Consider the following 17,066-nt stretch of genomic DNA (forward strand, 5'->3'; position numbering starts at 1 on the left):
GAAGATAATAAGGTTGTTGCTTCATTGTGGACAGACCAAATTTTATCAGCTGGACAGTCACTTTTGTTCTATCATTGAGCTACCACAGCCCGACGACCATATGGGCTTGAAAACCGCCACAGCCTACACTCTGGCCACGGTGCGCACCAGTCCAGCATGGCCGTCACTACGCAAACAGCTGTTTGCGGTGCGTTACACAGTGAGTTTGGTGCGTCAGTGTGAAACAGAGCTCTAATTACGCTCCCCGATTGATGCATACACATGCAAGATGTTTGTAAGCACTTTAGGCCTGCAATTTAGCATTCAATGTCATTTCTGCCCTTAAAACACTGCTTTGCATCACATCCAGATTTTTCACCAGGACTTTGGGCATGTATCCCACTCCGCCATGCCCCCCTCCAGGTGTTAGACCCCTTGAAACATCTTTTCCATCACTTTTGTGGCCAGCATAAATTTTTCTATTTTTCAAAGTTCGCATGCCCATTGAAGTCTATTGCGGTTCGCGAACTTTTCCGCGAACCGAACCTTCCGCGAAGGTTCGCAAACGGGGTTCGCGAACCGAAAATCGGAGGTTCGCGACATCTCTAGTGATCATCATAGTTTGCGGTGAAACCTATGTTCCTTTCGTTTTTTATTTTTCTCCGCTCTTTTGATTATATAAATTGATAATACTACTTCAGGAATTTAGTTTCTCTCAGACAGGAAAGAGTAGCCATGTAAAAAAAAAGGGGGGGGGGGGTGAAGAGAGGAAAAAAAAAAAAGAGAAGAAAGCAAAGTGACAAGGGAAGGAGAGAGAGCCCAGGAAGCAGAAAAAGCATTTCTAATGAGGTTATCGATCTAATAGTTCCATCTCTCTCCCCTTTCCCCAACCCTCACAGGGTTGGGGAAAGGGGAGGGTTGGGGACACACTTTTAAATTGATGCATATAGTAGGGCATGTTGTAAGCTTTAGAACAGTCTGGTATATCATTCTGTTCCCGTGCTGTGCTTGTTGTTGATACTATTACAAATAGGCATACTCCAAACATGAAAGACGCTCTGAAAAGAAGGGGGAGGGGCAAGTGTGATGCTGGCAGATGACACACATTTTTGGCAAACTGTGCAGGGACTCTATGTAATGCCCGAGGACTCTCTGTATTCCTGTATGCCCAAGGAAATACAGTTGTACTAAGGACTTCATCCGGAATACCGCTGGTGGGGGGGCACACAGCTCCCTCATGTGCTGCGTGGGGGACATTGTACATATGCATATGCCTTCTGGCTTCAGCGCCATCAAGTTGGGCAGTGAGTACCTGCTTGGGGGCTACCAATATGGTGGCGGGGAGGGTGGTGTATAACTGTACCTGATCTGTGCTGGAGGAATGTTGCTGTGCTTGGTAAAATAGCATAGGTGTCTAAGGGATCTGCGCCTATGCCTTTACATGGCTTCCTGGTCTGGTGGTTGTTTTCCTGGATATGTCCATAGAAACTGCTTAGCTTTGAGGGGTTGCTGCCTGGAAACAGCTCTTCTACCCTCAGCTTATACTCAGGTCTATCAATTTGTTTCTGTTTTTTTTTCACGTTTTTCACGTTGGTGTGCCGGCTTATACTCGAGTTTATATGGTATGTAGCAATTTTGGTGACAATAGCATAAGTGGTGGCTTTGCTATTATTAACTGATGGCACAAAAATTTACGTAGTTACATATGTGAAATCTTACACAATTGTAATTAGTAGAGTACAATAATCACTATATATAGTTACCCCCTCGGCTTATATGTGAGTCAGTAGAGCAAAACAGATAGTGGAGAAGGTTTTTTTCTAATAGCAGAGGAGCGTAAGGATCTGGCACTAGTGATCCTGCTCTTGCCATCAGTCTCCCTGCTGTTTCCGTGCCCTCCATTCCCTGCAGCATGGTGCGCAGAGTGTGCTGCTCAAGACTACCTGTGTCCCCTGGCTTGTGGAGCGGAGCATGCAAGCAACGTGTCAGCGGTGCAATGATTGGGGATTCTTCCTTTGTGGCAATCATATCTATGATGCCATCTAGTGGGCCATTAGATGGTATTATAGATATGATTGCCACAAAGGAATAATCCACTAGTAGTGGCTTCTTAAGACACAGCTGTATGATTTTGGGGAACATCTGGCTATGGGGAGGGGGCTATATTGGAGAGGGGGCTTATACGTGAGTCAATCACTTTTTTCTGGTTTCTGAGTGAAAATTGGGTACCTCGGATTATACACGGGTCGCCTTATATGTGAGTATATACGGTATGTACAGTATACCACACACACACATATATATATATATATATATATATATATATATATATATATATATATATATGTGTGTGTGTGTGTACCGTATAGCACAGCACAGATGGTTTATTAGTTACATGCTCTCAGCCAAAGAGATCATTTTCTGCTCTGTACACTGTACACACAGGTTTTGGACTTTCTTCTCATTGTATATCTGATCCTATCGCTATCCATTTGGGCGCACCAGAGAGATCTCCCATCTGTAATACATTTAAGCACCTGCAAGTCCTAATTATAAAGGATCTCTGAAGAAGGATTGATGGATTTAGATTTTGATAAATGTGTTACAGACCTGTGAGCCGCGCTACGGAAATTGGATTTACCGTTTATTAATTTACTTAGCAGAATATAATTAAGACGAGCGTATTACACTGATTCTCATTCTTAATGCTAGGACTGACAATTAGCCTGCCTCATGTTTTCTGTCTTAGTAAGTGCTTAGTGCTAATAATGATTTTGAATAACTTAAAGTAAACCTTAACTCAACTTCCCTCTTTACTTTGTACCATTTAAAGAGTACCTGCTGTATAAAAAGACAGAGCCTGTCATGCCAGTCTCTGTGGAACATTGGGGAGTTTCAGGGTTAAATACTTACCTGATCTAACATAATCAGGACACAGGTAACTGAAAGAACGTGATTTAGTGGTAGCCCTTGGTAGCCACCGTTCGGCACCAGCAGTCTAAAGCTAACTATACGTGGTACAATGTTTCATTTTTTTTTTTAATTAGATAATTTAGTTCGATTATTCCGTTAGATCGAATATAAAGATTTTTCCAGCATGTCCGATCTGATTTTTCTCGAAAAAACAGGATAATCGTTCGAATTTCTTGATAGAAAAAAATATATATTTTCAATTTTCATTCGATTCGATCATTTAGATCGAAGAAGCAGAAAAATCTAACATTTTAATTATATTGTGTATGGGCACCATTAGAACTGCACTTAGTAGCTTGACATTCTCACGGCTGTTTACAGATATCGATGTAGACCATAGACCTACAAGCAGTTAAGGAAATGTATTGGCTTCAGTCAGAAATGCACGGTGCAGCATTCTTTGTTAGATCAGCAAATCAAAAATATGAATAGCATTGCAGATCTTGGCGTTGCATTGCAATCATAAGTCAGCCCTATAAACTGACCTAGATTTGGTCTTAGACTTGGTCTTAGGAAAAATATCTAGACTACGTGAAGCAAAGAAGAAAGTTAAATTAAGATGGAAAGACAGTCAGCTAGCCCACAGTAAGAAGCGAACAGATTCTTACAAAAGTATTTTTCACTGTTCTGTTGCATTGCTCGTGTTCTGTTGTACTACTCTGTATCATCTTGTCTGTTGTATTATTACTATCTCTATGCCAATCAATGTGCCAAATCCAATTCCGGGCACGGTCCAATCGTGCTTGGCGAAATAAATACATTCTGATTCTAATGGTGGCCATACACGGGACAATAAAAACGTTCGATTTTTCTGTTTATTCGATCTAAATGATCGAATTGAATGAAAGTTGAAAATATTTTTTTTTTCGATCAAGAAATTCGAACGATTATCCCGTTTTTTCTGGAAAAATGATCGGACATGCTGGAAAAATCTTTATATTTGATCTAATGCAATAATCGAACTAAATTATCTAATTGAAAAATTGTACCATGTATGGCCACCTTAAAGAACCATCATTAGTACTTCTGTATAAAAAGACAGAGCCTGATATGCCAGTGTCTATTTTAATGGTGCAGGATTGGGGGATGTTTCAGGGTTAACTATTTCCCTGATCTGACGTAATAAGGACACAGGTGACGTTCTGAAACCCCCCCCCCCCCCACCTTGGCAATGCTATGCCTCCAAAATCTGGAAATCTCCAACTGCTTTGTCACGGCCCTCCCCCTAGCTTGCCAGCCACAGCTGCTGGGGGCGGCCTGCCAGCACAGTTGGGGGTGGCCAGAGCCTTGGCAGAAATTTGGGAAAAAGTTGGGTGCCCATTAAAGTTTTGTTGGGGGACCCAATGAATTGTAGTTACGCCACTGATTGGCTCCTGGTCTTTAACTTTTTTTCTTCTTGGATTCTGGTGTTCCTGGAGCATCATCTGGTCCCTATCTCTCAAGTTAATTATGGTATACCAATGTATAGTCCTGATCATTTATAAATAGGCCATCCAAAATGCAATCTTTATTTGTTGTCCACTTTTACTAAATTGGAAAATCGTTTGCTCCGGTGTAGGGCTGCAAAGACTGGCACGTGACCATGCTATGACCTGTCCAAAGGTGCTTTGGCAAAGAGCAGTGCATTGTGGGAGGATAGTAGGTTGCGTGGCTATCCTTCAACGTTCAGGAAGTAATGGCTGACCTCTCCCATTTGGTAATCAAGGGTGACCACAGCCTCGCTCGGTAAAGCCAGCGGCACGTTACAGCGAGCGATGGATAACATCTGCATGGCTTCGGGCAGGTTAGAATCTTTTTACTGATTTGATTTGGGAAAAGAGGGACGACTTGATGACATCCACATTGTGCGGTTCTCTTTATTATACGCCTGCAGTGCTTTTTTGTCAGCTCTTTGGAACACTAGAACAGAACTTTCTAATATGCAGCAAACGTGTTCCTAATTTCTCGGGATCAACCCGTGATCTGACTTCATCCCAGCATTTAACGTGCGCAATAACTCATTCCAGAGAATTATTTCTGCCACAAATTGTTCCTGTTGTTTATTGTGACATCGGCAGAACAAATTGCAGTTTGTTCTGTTTGGCGAGTTTACAGCTCAAATAAAAAAGTGTCCATCACATGTCAAGTTTCTGGAACGACTTCCCTAGAAGTGAAATGGCTGCGTGTCGTGTGCCAAGCAAGAAACTGTTGCCATGTCAAGATAGCTCCATGGTTATTACTTGAAGCAGGTTATTATGGGGCTCAGTACTGAGCGCCGAAGCTGGGCTACTATAGCAGTGATGCTATAGTGCACAACCCCCTGCAAGTAGAAAGGATATAAAAGGGAGACAATGAGAGCCCGGTATAGTGTGGTATGTACTGGAAATGTGGGTGTGAAAATGTAAGTATAATTTAATACTCACAAACCAGGGTTACCATCCAGCATAGCTCCAACTGTCCCTCTTTCAGAGGGACAGTCCCTTTTTGGGAGCCCTGTCCCTCTGTCTCTCTTTCCTCCTCATTTGTCCCTCTTTCAAGACTTTGTCCCTCTTTCTATGTAAATATATATACATTTCTATACTAAAAATGTGTTTGATTGACTTTATTCCCATCCTTTAAATTGATATATTACTAATTTTAAAATGTTAGTATGAAGGAAAATTAACCAGGATAGAAAGGACCAGTGTGGTTTGAATTATAAAACAACATATTTTCCTTATGAAATCTTTATGGTATGCGAGACTATGGGTGTGGTAGGGGCGTGATCAGGGGTGTGGCATGGGCGTGGCTTAAGTGTCCCTTTTTCTCATCTCAAAAAGTTGGAAGGTATGCATCCAGGCAACCGCTGCAAGGGCAGGTGGGGAGAATTAGACCTGTCCCCACTCAGGATTAAGAAGTTGCTCTCTGTAGATCGGAAGAAAGAGGCCAAATCCCCTTCACCAAGGGTGGACTCAGTAGCTATACAGTTGTATGGAGGCGCCAGAAGAATAAAAGGTAGATGAAAACGTTTAAAATGAAGTAGGTAGTAGTGGACTTACCCCTTCAATGCAGACACAAAAAGTTGCTGATTCTTACAACAAAAATAGTTTACTTACTTACTCCAGAAGGGTGCAACGCGTTTCGCGGTTATATCCCACTTCCTGAGGCAATACAAAGGGAGCATGTTTGAAACGCATTGCACCATTCTGAAGTATGTAAATAAACTATTTTTGTTGCAAAAATCAGCAACTTTTTGTGTCTGCATTGAAGGGGTAAGTCTACTACTACCTACTTCATTTTAAACGTTTTATTCTACCTTTTATTCTTCTGGCACCTTTCTACAACTGTATAACCTTTGTCTCTGGTTCCTTTTAAAGCCGCAAATTGCGGCAGTGAACCGGCGGTGGGGACTGGATCATCTGTAAGTGGCTGCATGGACCAAGAACGTCTGTGGGGGACCATTAGAAACCCCAGGTAAGTTCAACTGTTTCCCCCCCACCCCCATAGCCCCCAACTGTGCCTCTTTTGGAGGGACAGTCCCTCTTTGGGAGCCCTGTCCCTCTTTCAGGACTTTGTCCCTCTTTCCATGTAAATGTATATCTATTTCTCTACTAAAAAATGTGTTTGATTGACTCTAACCTTTATTCCCATCCATTAAATTGATATATTACTAATTTTAAAATGTTAATATGAAGGGAAATGAACCAGGATAGAAAGCAGCAGTGTGGTTTGAATTATTAAACAACATATTTTTTTAATGAAATCTTTATGGTACGCGTGACTAGGAGTGTGATGGGGGCATGATCAGGGGTGTGGCAGGGGCGTGGCTTAAGTGTCCCTCTTTCTCATCTCAAAAAGTTGGGCGGTATGCACCCCCCTTACAGCATTCCTTTAAGGCATAGATGGTTTTGCTCCATTTTTGGCCAGGAACACTTTGAAGCAAACCTGTACACAGTGAATAAAATGAAAGTAGGTATAAATCTGCCTTCCAGGCAACGCAACTTGTCAAGGATCCTGGTTGCTTCATTAAAATTCCAACATACTGAACGGAGTCGTCGCTTTTGGCAGCATCCTGGCCCCACATGGCCAAAGTGTGGTGGCAGCTGGAAGCGCAGGCAGTATTGGGACTCAACAAAGCTTACAAGAGAGTAATATTGAAGAAGCAGCCGGGCAGCTGCCTAGAATACAGCCTTAAAGGGAACTTAAACTGAACATAAAAAAAGGTTTAACTTATCTGGGGGTTCTACCACGTCACGGAATGATCCTCCGGTCCCCCGCAGTAGCTGCAGGGGGCTGGTAGAGGCCCCAGATAAATTAAACTTTTTTTTATGTTCAGTTTAGCTTCCCTTTAGTCACCAAAACCCACCAACCCCTTCCTCTGCAAGATCAACTCTTTGTGGCCAGCCCTGATGCTACATGTCTTATCAGAGTAAAATGTTGTTGAGCTGCAGTTTGGACCACAGAGTGCTAATTGCAACAGTGGGAGGTGCTAAAGGTGCTAAAGGGGGGAGCAGCTCTCAAGCTGGCGACACCCTTTCTGCTGCCAGCTCCATGCTAAATAGAGATGGCCCGAACGGTTCGTGAACGGACAGTTTCCGGCGAATTTCCGCTGTTCGCGGCGGCCAGCGAACATATGGTGCGGTCGACCCACCCACTATACATCATCATTGAGCTAAACTTTGACCCCTTACCTCACAGACAGCAGACACATGGCAGCTAATCAGCTAGCACCCCCTTCTGGACCCCACCCCCTATCAAAAAGCAGTTGCGGTGGCCATATTGGATCAATTCTCTGCTGGCTGCTGAGAGCAGGGTCAGACTTGCTGCAGGTAGGTAGGGAAAGCATTAGCTTGGCCTGTGTTCTTGTTCCTCACTTGCTGTGAAAGCATCCCAAATAGTCCTTTTGAGGGCTAGCACACCCAGAGCTGTGTGCACACTACTGCTGTTGCCTCATTAAGTTGCAGGCAAAGCACCACTCCAGTGCATTATTATTTCACTGAATTCTGATAGTACTATCCCATTTCTCTGTGTGTGACACTCCACAGTGTCTAGCTATGCACAGCTGTGTGCACCTCACTGGCGTAACAATAGGGGAAGCAGCCCCTGCCCCTGCCCCCGCGGGGGGGGGGGGGGGGGGTCGCTCATGGCCGTTTTGGGGGTGCAGGAGGGGTTGAAGGATGAGTTGAGAGCTTTGCACATCAACGGGAGGGGGGACAGTCCCCCTCCATTCCTTTATTTCGGGCTCTCCCCTCCTGCATCTATGTCTCAGCAGCGGCGGTAGCTGCAGTTATAATTACCTCCATTCACCACGGAGTTTGCCGATCTGCAAGGGCTTCACATTACTTCCTGTTGAAACAGGAAGTAATGTGAAGCCCTTGCTGATCGTAGACCTCCGGTGGTGAATGGAGGTGATTATAGCTGCTGCCGCTGCTGACACTTAGATATATGCAGGAGGGGAGCGCAGAGGGGAGAGCCCGAGGTGAAGCATGGGGGGGACTGTCCCCCCTCCAATTGATGTGCAAAGCTCTCCACTCATGCTGCAACCCCTCCTGCCCCCCAAAACATCCATAAGCGGGCCCCAGGGTGGGGGGGGGGGGGCGCCCACTCAAATTCTTGCAGGGGGGCCCAGGGACTTCTAGTTATGCCCCTGGTGCACCCATAACTGTGTTCTGAATGTAATGTGATTTCTGCCCTTTAGGGATTAAAACCCGACTTTGCGTAATGTTTGGTGGGACTTTTGGCATGGATCCCACTCTGGCATGTCACAGTCCAGGTGTTAGACCCCTTAAAAAAACTTTTCCATCTTTTTGGCCATCTTTTTTGTAGTTTTTAAAATTTGCCTGCCCATGGAAGCCTATGGAGGTTTGCCGGGTTTGCCTGTTCGCGAACATTTGTGGAAGTTCGCATTCAATATTCGCGAACGGAAAATGTGATGTTTGCAATATCTCTAATGCTAACTGGCAGGATCTTTGGATCACTTGACTGACTTTTCCAAAGGGGATTTATGTGGAACAGGTGCATCAAACAGGAAAATTGTGAAATGGCATATTCCTTTATTTACTTCACCTAAAAATAATAAATCTGGGAGGGTGGACTAATGTGTGAAAGGATACCCGAGATGTAAATAAAGAGGCCCAATCAAAACTTTGCTATGGGGCACCCTGGTCTCTAGCAACACCTCTGTTTGCTACAATTAGTATCCAGCCAGCAGCATGCTGATACTGAACTGCATACATTGTAGAACCAGAGAGAGCAGAGAAGTGATCACTGGATACATTATAATATATAAATACAGCAGCTATGCAGTAAAATGCAAAGGCAGCTTTCAGAGCAGATAAACTGTACTTTGGGAATTTATCATTTGTAATTTTAGAGTTGTATCCCACTTTAAAGAGACTCTGTAACATTCAAAAGATCCCCTGGGGGGTACTCACCTCGGGTGGGGGAAGCCTCCGGATCCTAATGAGGCTTCCCACGCCGTCCTCTGTCCCACGGGGGTCTCGCCGCAGCCCTCCGAACAGCCGGCGACTGTGCCGACTGTCATTTCAATATTTACCTTTGCTGGCTCCAGCGGGGGCGCTGTGGCGGCTTTCCATTCCGAACTACACGGAAATACCCGATCTCATTCGGGTCCGCTCTACTGCGCAGGCGCAGGAAACTTGCGCCTGCGCAGTAGAGCGGACCCGACGGCGATCGGGTATTTCCGTATAGTTCGGAGCCGACAGCCGTCAGAGCGCCTGCGCAGGAGCCAGGAAGGTAAATATTGACGTCACCGCTGCCCGGACTCCACGGAGGGCTGCAGCGAGACCCCTGACGGATGGAGGACGGCGTGGGAAGCCTCATTAGGATCCGGAGGCTTCCCCCACCCGAGGTGAGTACCCCCCAGGGGATCTTTTCATGTTACAGATCCTCTTTAAGTATTTTGGAACCTGATAACAAAGGTTATCTGATGCCAAGATGGAACAGCAGGTATTTTGTAATGTGTGGGAGTCTTCCTCTGCCAGCTATCATTTTGTTTTTGGCAAATCACACAGAACAATCGTCTGCAGAGCAAACTGACAGATATCAAGTTGCTGCAGGGACTCTCTGTGCGTTGTCGGCGATGTTATTATTCAGCTTTGAAGAACATAAGTCACATTGTGTAACCGTTGGCTCTTGGATCTCAGAATGTCATCCACTTACCTCTGGACGCAATCCTGTCCTTGCGGAAGTTCTGTTTAGCCTTTTCAAGGTTAGCAATTTGCTTCCCAAATATGTAGTTAAATTTTGTTACTGTCGGCCTCTCCGGTCGGAGGTGAGTGTCGCCCGGCGGCGGAAGGTCTTTCCCCGTATAAATCTCACAAACGGGCCGAGGAGGATCCTCCTTGTGTGTCTGCGATGAACCAAAGGCTGGCAAGATATAAAATTTTATGGTTAGTCTTAGAGGGACGATACAAGTATAAGTGCTTTTACATGGGGAGGAATAGGAGTCTGTCTGTGATGATATCGCACTAAAAGAACGCAGTGTTGGGTATTGTTTACATGGTTAGACTTTACAGAAGATAAGCTGTGCCCTTTTTTTGATGAAGTCAGTTGATGTGGATTAAAATAGCAACTCTGTGCTGCACGGCCACAGGCATCGGCGATGTCAGTAGGGCTTTGTATACAGAAAACACTCTGTCACTGAGTACATACATACAACTATGTAGCTCATTCGGGTTCCGCGGAAATTATATTTCGCATTTCCGATCGGAATTTGACATTTCTGATCGGAAAACAAAATCGGATTTCTGCAGAAATACCACATTACCACAACTCAGTAATTTTAGCCCAATAACAGAACTCTGGAGCACTGGACCAATCATTTCAATTCAATTCACTTTATTGTCATTGTGTAACACAAGGAAATTACTTTTCATGACAACCCCACGGTGCATATAGGGAACATAGTGATAGTAACAAGGAAGAGAAGACATTATACAAGTATGCCAGATATTACAGATATTTAAACAATTTGTACACAGTGTTAATTATTTCAGAGAGGATTCAGAGTTCATCAAGTTTATGGCGGATGGGAAAAAGCTGTCTTTCAGTCTGTTTGTGTGTGTGCGCAGGGCCGGGCCGAGGCATAGGCTGGAGAGGCTCCAGCCTCAGGGCGCAGTGTAGGAGGGGGTGCACAATTCATTCAGCTGTCATTCCTATTTGTGTATGAAGCAGAAAGAAATAAGAAAAGGGGATACATGGCAGTAACTGCAGGCCAGAGAACTAGATATTAAGGTGTTGGGGAGGTTGTGGGCCCTGTGGCACCTCTTAGTCTAATAGCAATCAGTGTGTGACAGCTGGGGTGGGAGGGATGGAGGGGCGCACTTTGGTGTCTCAGCCTTGGGTGCTGGAGGACCTTGTCCCTGCTCTGTGTGTGCGGATTGATCTAAAACGTTTACCTGATGGAAGGAGCTCAAACAAGGCATTTCCAGGGTGAGTGTTGTCCTTGATAATGTTTTTGGCCCTTCTCATGCTGCGAGTCTTATACAAGAGTTCCAGTGATGGTAGTTCAGTGCCAATAATGGCTTCTGCTGTTTTAACAACTCGCTGCAGGGCTTCTCTAGTAGCCTTGGTGCAGCTGTTGTACCAGGCAGTCATGCAATTGGTCAGAACGCTTTCTATAGTGCATCTGTAGAAATTAACCAGCAGCTTCTGTGGGAGGTTAGCACTCCTTAGTTTTCTCAAAAAGTAGAGGTGTTGTTGTGCTTTGCCAGTTAGAGCTATGTAGAGTCAACCTGGAAGTATTTGGCCAATCAGAAAATGCAAAAAGATGACCAAAACTAAACACTCCTCTGAACTCGCTAATCAGACTTCTGCAGAGATACTGCATTATCACAACTCGGTCATTTTATCCCATTCACAGAACTCAGAAGTATTTGGCCAATTAGAGAATGCAAAAAATGATTAAAAAAAGAATTTGGAAATACGCAGAATCATTAATCGGCGTTGACGGGAATTAGAATTTCCGCAGAATCGAAAATCTACATTTCCGGCTATCCCTACATACAACATACCAGTCAAAAACTAGACAGCGTCACAAAATCAGGCAGGCTTTTTGTCCAAATAAAATTGAAGCAAGCATGAATGTCCCAGTGTAAACAGATCCCACCGTTCTAGACTCAGTGTCCATAACAGACCCTAGTTGTATGTGGTACAGTGTGAAGGTAGCCACACACCATACAATTAAAATATTCAATTTTTCACCAATTCCATATAGCCATAGAGTAGGCCCTGAACAAGCATCCAGATCAGGTCCTCTGACTGAGAATGCTGCCAGGGGGGCATTTAGGTGAGAAGGGAGGAGGACAGAGGAGGACGGGGGGAGCAGTGGGCATGAGGGCTGCTTCCCATACATGTCTGTTCCCCCTGTTTTTATACTTGCTTTCAGCTCAGGTATCCTTCAAGCTTTAATCGTTACCCTTTATTAACCGTGTGCAGTTAAAACGACACGGTACCTGTGGCTGCCTGATGCAGCATAGTTTTAACGCTGCCCACTGCCATGCATGGGTTGCATCAGCAAGTCCCTGCCTAAAGACAGTTGAGTTCCGTATATCAGTTGTTTTCAGAGCCGGGACAAGGTCCTCCAGCAGCCAAGGCTGAGACACCACAGTGCGCCCCTCCATCCCTCCCAGTCCAGCCATCACACACTGATTGCTATTACACTGAGAGGCACCCTAGGGACCCCAACACCTCAATCTCTAGTTATCTGGCTTGCTGTCACTGCCATGTATCCCCTTTTCTTATTTCTCTCTGCTTCAAACACAATAGGGGAATGATAGCTGAGTGAGTTGTGTGCCCCCTTCTACACTGCGCCCTGAGGCTGGAGCCTCTCTCGCCTCTGCCTCGGCCTGGCATTGTGTGTGCCCCACCTACACAGCGCCCTGAGGCTGGAGCCTCTCTTGCCTCTGCCTCAGCCCAGCTCTGGTTGTTTTTATTGGCTCCTGGTCACCCTGAGCCAATCACAGTGATCAGGAATTGTCAAATTTTAAAAAAGGCTCTGGTCCTTAAAGGGACAGAGCCATGAGGTCTGCAATGAGTTAAACTGAACTGAAAGGGTTTTTTATTCCCACAACAAAAGTGGAATTTACACTCTGCTAGTCTGGAACTAATCAGACAGCTCTGGCCCTACTCTCACTAGATTTATCTCTCTAATTTTCCCACAAATACCCATGTTATCAACTGGTTGGAGATTTGTGGTCAGGGGAAGAACCCAGTACATCACCCCCGGTGGAATAACTCTCGTGTCGGCAGCCATTACTATCCTACCTTGCAGAGGGACTATGTAGATGAATTGCCACTTGCTGAGATTAGGCCATTTAACAGCGCGGAGCTCACAGGACAGATCTCACCATGGCTGTGATTAATAAACATGGATGGTGGAGGAATTCTCGGAAACTGTACCAACGCGGTGGTCTAGAAAATACTCTAATATTTCATTCTGACAAACACACCTAATCCCCGGTATGTTAGTGGTGGTCATATTTATTCTAACTGTGTAAGTTAGACCTTAAAGAGGAACTGTCGCGAAAATCTTAAAATTTAAAACATACAAATAAGAAGTGCATTTCTTCCAGAGTAAAATGAGCCATATATTACATTTCTCCTATGTTGCAGTCACTTACAGTAGGTAGTAGAAATCTGACAGAAGCGACAAGTTTTGGGTTAGTCCATCTCTTCTTGGGGGATTCTCAGCATGGCCTTTAGTCTTTATAAAGACGCTCCCTGAAAAAGATTTATACAATGATACTGGCCAGCCTCCCTGCTCGCTGCACACTTTTTTGGCAGTTGGACAGAGCAACTGCCATTCACTTAGTGCTTTTAAAAATAAAGAAAACCCCGAGAACCCCCTATGAGAAGATGGGCTAGTCCAAATTCTTTCTGTAATGTCAGATTTCTACTACTTACTGTAAGTGACAGCAACTTAGGTGAAAAGTTATTTATGGCTCATTTTACTCTGCAAGACACGTTCTTCTTATTTTTATATGTTTACATGTATTTTAAATTTTAAGATCTTCGCGACAAAGGTCCTTTAAGGCCAGTTTTACACTTGTGGTGTGAATTTGCGGTCTGATGCCTTATCACATCGCACCGCAATGCACCAAAGCATATGACCCTGTGGCAAAGTGCGACAACGGGGTCATATGCATAGCGCCGCCCCCCCTGCACTCTCCTCACTGCCCCTTGCCCAGTGACCTACTCCCTTGCAGGAGCCAGCGAATACGGATAATAATCAGGACAGCCAACCTATGTAATGAAGGGGAAAGTAAAGCATTCTGCAAGGTCCTGACTTCCTTGTTTATTAGCACAGCAGGGGCACAGGGCTGTGCTCATACCTGGCTCTGTGCTCTGTTTTTCAGAGCTGCCCCATGCTCTGTACACACGCTGCTGCTACATCCAAAGTCAACTGTATCTGGGAAAGGGGGTGGGGCAGCACATAGTGCAGGCAGCAGCAAGGTACCATGAGCTGCAGGATGCCTGCAGACATTCTGGTGTCTCCACTTGTGCCATTCCCCAGATACGGCATATATAGAGTGACCATATTTTTGTGGGTCCAACCTGGGACGGGGGGGGGGGGGCGGCGCGCGCAGCGCGCCACGGCGAAAAGTGGGAAGGAGTGAGGAGCACGCAGCGGCGAAGACTGGGGGAGGGGGCGCGCCGCGCCGAAAAAATGGGCGTGGCCATGACATTGTATGGGCGGAGCTAACGTAATGATGTAACAGCGAGGCATAAGAAAGCAGTGTTTACGCCATGATGTGGACAAACGAGACTTTGTATCATGGGTGTGCAGAAACTGTGTGATGCTAATAGTATACCGTAACCACAAAGCAGCAAACATAGCCATCTATGACCATTAAATAATAAATGCAGTAACAGTTACCCCGGACACCAGAAAATAAACGCAATAGGCAACATGTCAGTATAAAATAAATGCAATGCGGGCAACATGTCAGTACAAAATAAACGCAATGCGGGCAACATGTCAGTACAAAATAAACGCACTGCGGGCAAACATTTCACCAGAAAAGAAACGCACTGCGGCCAAACATTTCACCAGAAAAGAAACGCACTGCGGGCACACATTTCACCAGAAAAGAAACGCACTGCGGCCAAACATTTCACCAGAAAAGAAACGCAATGCGGGCAAACATTTCGCCAGAAAAGAAACGCACTGCGGGCAAACATTTCGCCAGAAAAGAAACGCAATGCGGGCAAACATTTTGCCAGAAAAGAAACGCACTGCGGGCAAACATTTCACCAGAAAAGAAACGCACTGCGGCCAAACATTTCACCAGAAAAGAAACGCAATGCGGCAAACATTTCGCCAGAAAAGAAACGCACTGCGGGCAAACATTTCGCCAGAAAAGAAACGCACTGCAGGCAAACATTTCGCCAGAAAAGAAACAATGCGGGCAAACATTTCACCTGGAAAAGAAACAATGCGGGCAAACATTTCACCAGAAAAGAAACAATGCGGGCAAACATTTCACCTGGAAAAGAAACAATGCGGGCAAACATTTCACCAGAAAAGAAACAATGCGGGCAAACATTTCACCTGGAAAAGAAACAATGCGGGCAAACATTTCACCTGGAAAAGAAACAACGCGGGCAAACATTTCACCTGGAAAAGAAACAATGCGGGCAAACATTTCACCTGGAAAAGAAACAATGCGGGCAAACATTTCACCTGGAAAAGAAAGCATTTACTCACCTGGCAGAAGTGTCCGGCCTCTGGCGCGCTGCTCCGTCCCGGGACCGTCTTCCTCCTCCTGCTCTTCTCTCCCGCGCTGACAGGGCTACGGCAAGATGGCGCCCGAAGCCCTGTACTAGTGACACAAATAGGTCTCCAGTACAGGGCTCCGGCAGCCATCTTGCCGTAGCCCTGCTCGCCTGCCGGTGTCGGAAACAGACACCGGAAGAGGAGGCTGGAGCGGGGCTGCGGGCAATGAACTGGCACGGCGTCTATAGACGCCGCTGCCAGTTCATTGAGGAGAGAGTGGCCAGAGTCCCGAGGCTGGGACGTCCCGCTGCTGAAAGCGGGACGTTTCCCGGGACCTCATTAAGCCTGGGACAGCGGACCCCGAATCCGGGACGTGTCCCGGGCAATCCGGGACGTCTGGTCACTCTAGGCATATACAGCAGATATGGTCTGAGGGGGGATTCTGGGAACCAGTAATTCCCCCCTTTAACTTTCCTATGCTACCTATTAAGCCTCTCCAGAGGCTTCCCACGTCCTCCTTGTCACAGCCCCCCTCCCCCCACTGCCACATGCAGACCCTCTGAGCATATCCAATGAGCATGTATACACACTATGTACAAGCGCGATCATATTGCCTAATACAGCCACGCCTATGCTCTCAGCTGATAGCCCCTTGTCCATGCTGCTTCCCAGGTGCAGCCATACTTACCAGCTGCAATACGGTCATGCTCGTGGAGGAATAGAATAGGGACGCAACTGCGAATAAAATAGGATCCGGGGTAGTGTCAGTGGTCTCAAGGAGGACATGGCAAGCTTTTGGAGGATCCAGAAGGTCCTTTTTATAGGTAAGTATCTAACTCCTTTGCCTTCATCTGTCTCAAGTGTGTTATAAGAGGAGGGAAGGGGAGGGAAGAGGAGGGAACATTTTCCTGTCTGAAAATTATACTTCAGCCAAAGGAGATTGAAACTGGTTATAGTTTACTTTGTCAAGTGTGCCCAACTAAAACATATGGGAAAGATATCAGGTAGAATTTAGGGATGGTCAGAAATGCCCATTTCCGATTCTGCAGAAATTCTGAATTTCCATTTTTCCGATTTTCCGCATTTCAGATTTCGGAGTATTTTATTTGGTATTTTTTTTGCATCAGAGAAGCTGTCTCTGCTTCACCGGATCTGTATGGCTTGTTTCACACTGGCAAACAGATCCGTGAAAACAAATCTGATCACCAGTCGATCGGATCTGTTTTCACTCCGTTACCACTCATGTCTGCTGATGTGGGGACTGGGGGCGCTAGACTCCTGAGCAGGCGGGTAAAGGAAGGGAGGTTCTCTTACCCAGGCTTCCGTCTCTTCCCCTTGCATCACGTGACTACCAGGAAGCGTTGTAATCACATGACGCGACAGAAGCCTGGGTAAGAAACCCTTCTCTCTCCCTCCC

The 17,066-nt window shown here is 45.7% G+C and overlaps 1 protein-coding gene across 1 annotated transcript in view; it reads right to left on the reverse strand.

Annotated features, from left to right (window-relative positions):
* C10H10orf90 (chromosome 10 C10orf90 homolog) overlaps positions 1–17,066 on the reverse strand; it is a 922,956-nt gene that overhangs the window by 147,657 nt on the left and 758,233 nt on the right. Inside the window, exon 10 of the mRNA XM_068255335.1 lies at positions 10,093–10,299. Coding sequence (XP_068111436.1) covers positions 10,093–10,299 — 207 coding nt within the window. The remainder of the gene's footprint in view (positions 1–10,092; positions 10,300–17,066) is intronic.

Source organism: Hyperolius riggenbachi, chromosome 10, assembly GCF_040937935.1.
Source record: "Hyperolius riggenbachi isolate aHypRig1 chromosome 10, aHypRig1.pri, whole genome shotgun sequence".
NCBI lineage: Eukaryota > Metazoa > Chordata > Amphibia > Anura > Hyperoliidae > Hyperolius > Hyperolius riggenbachi.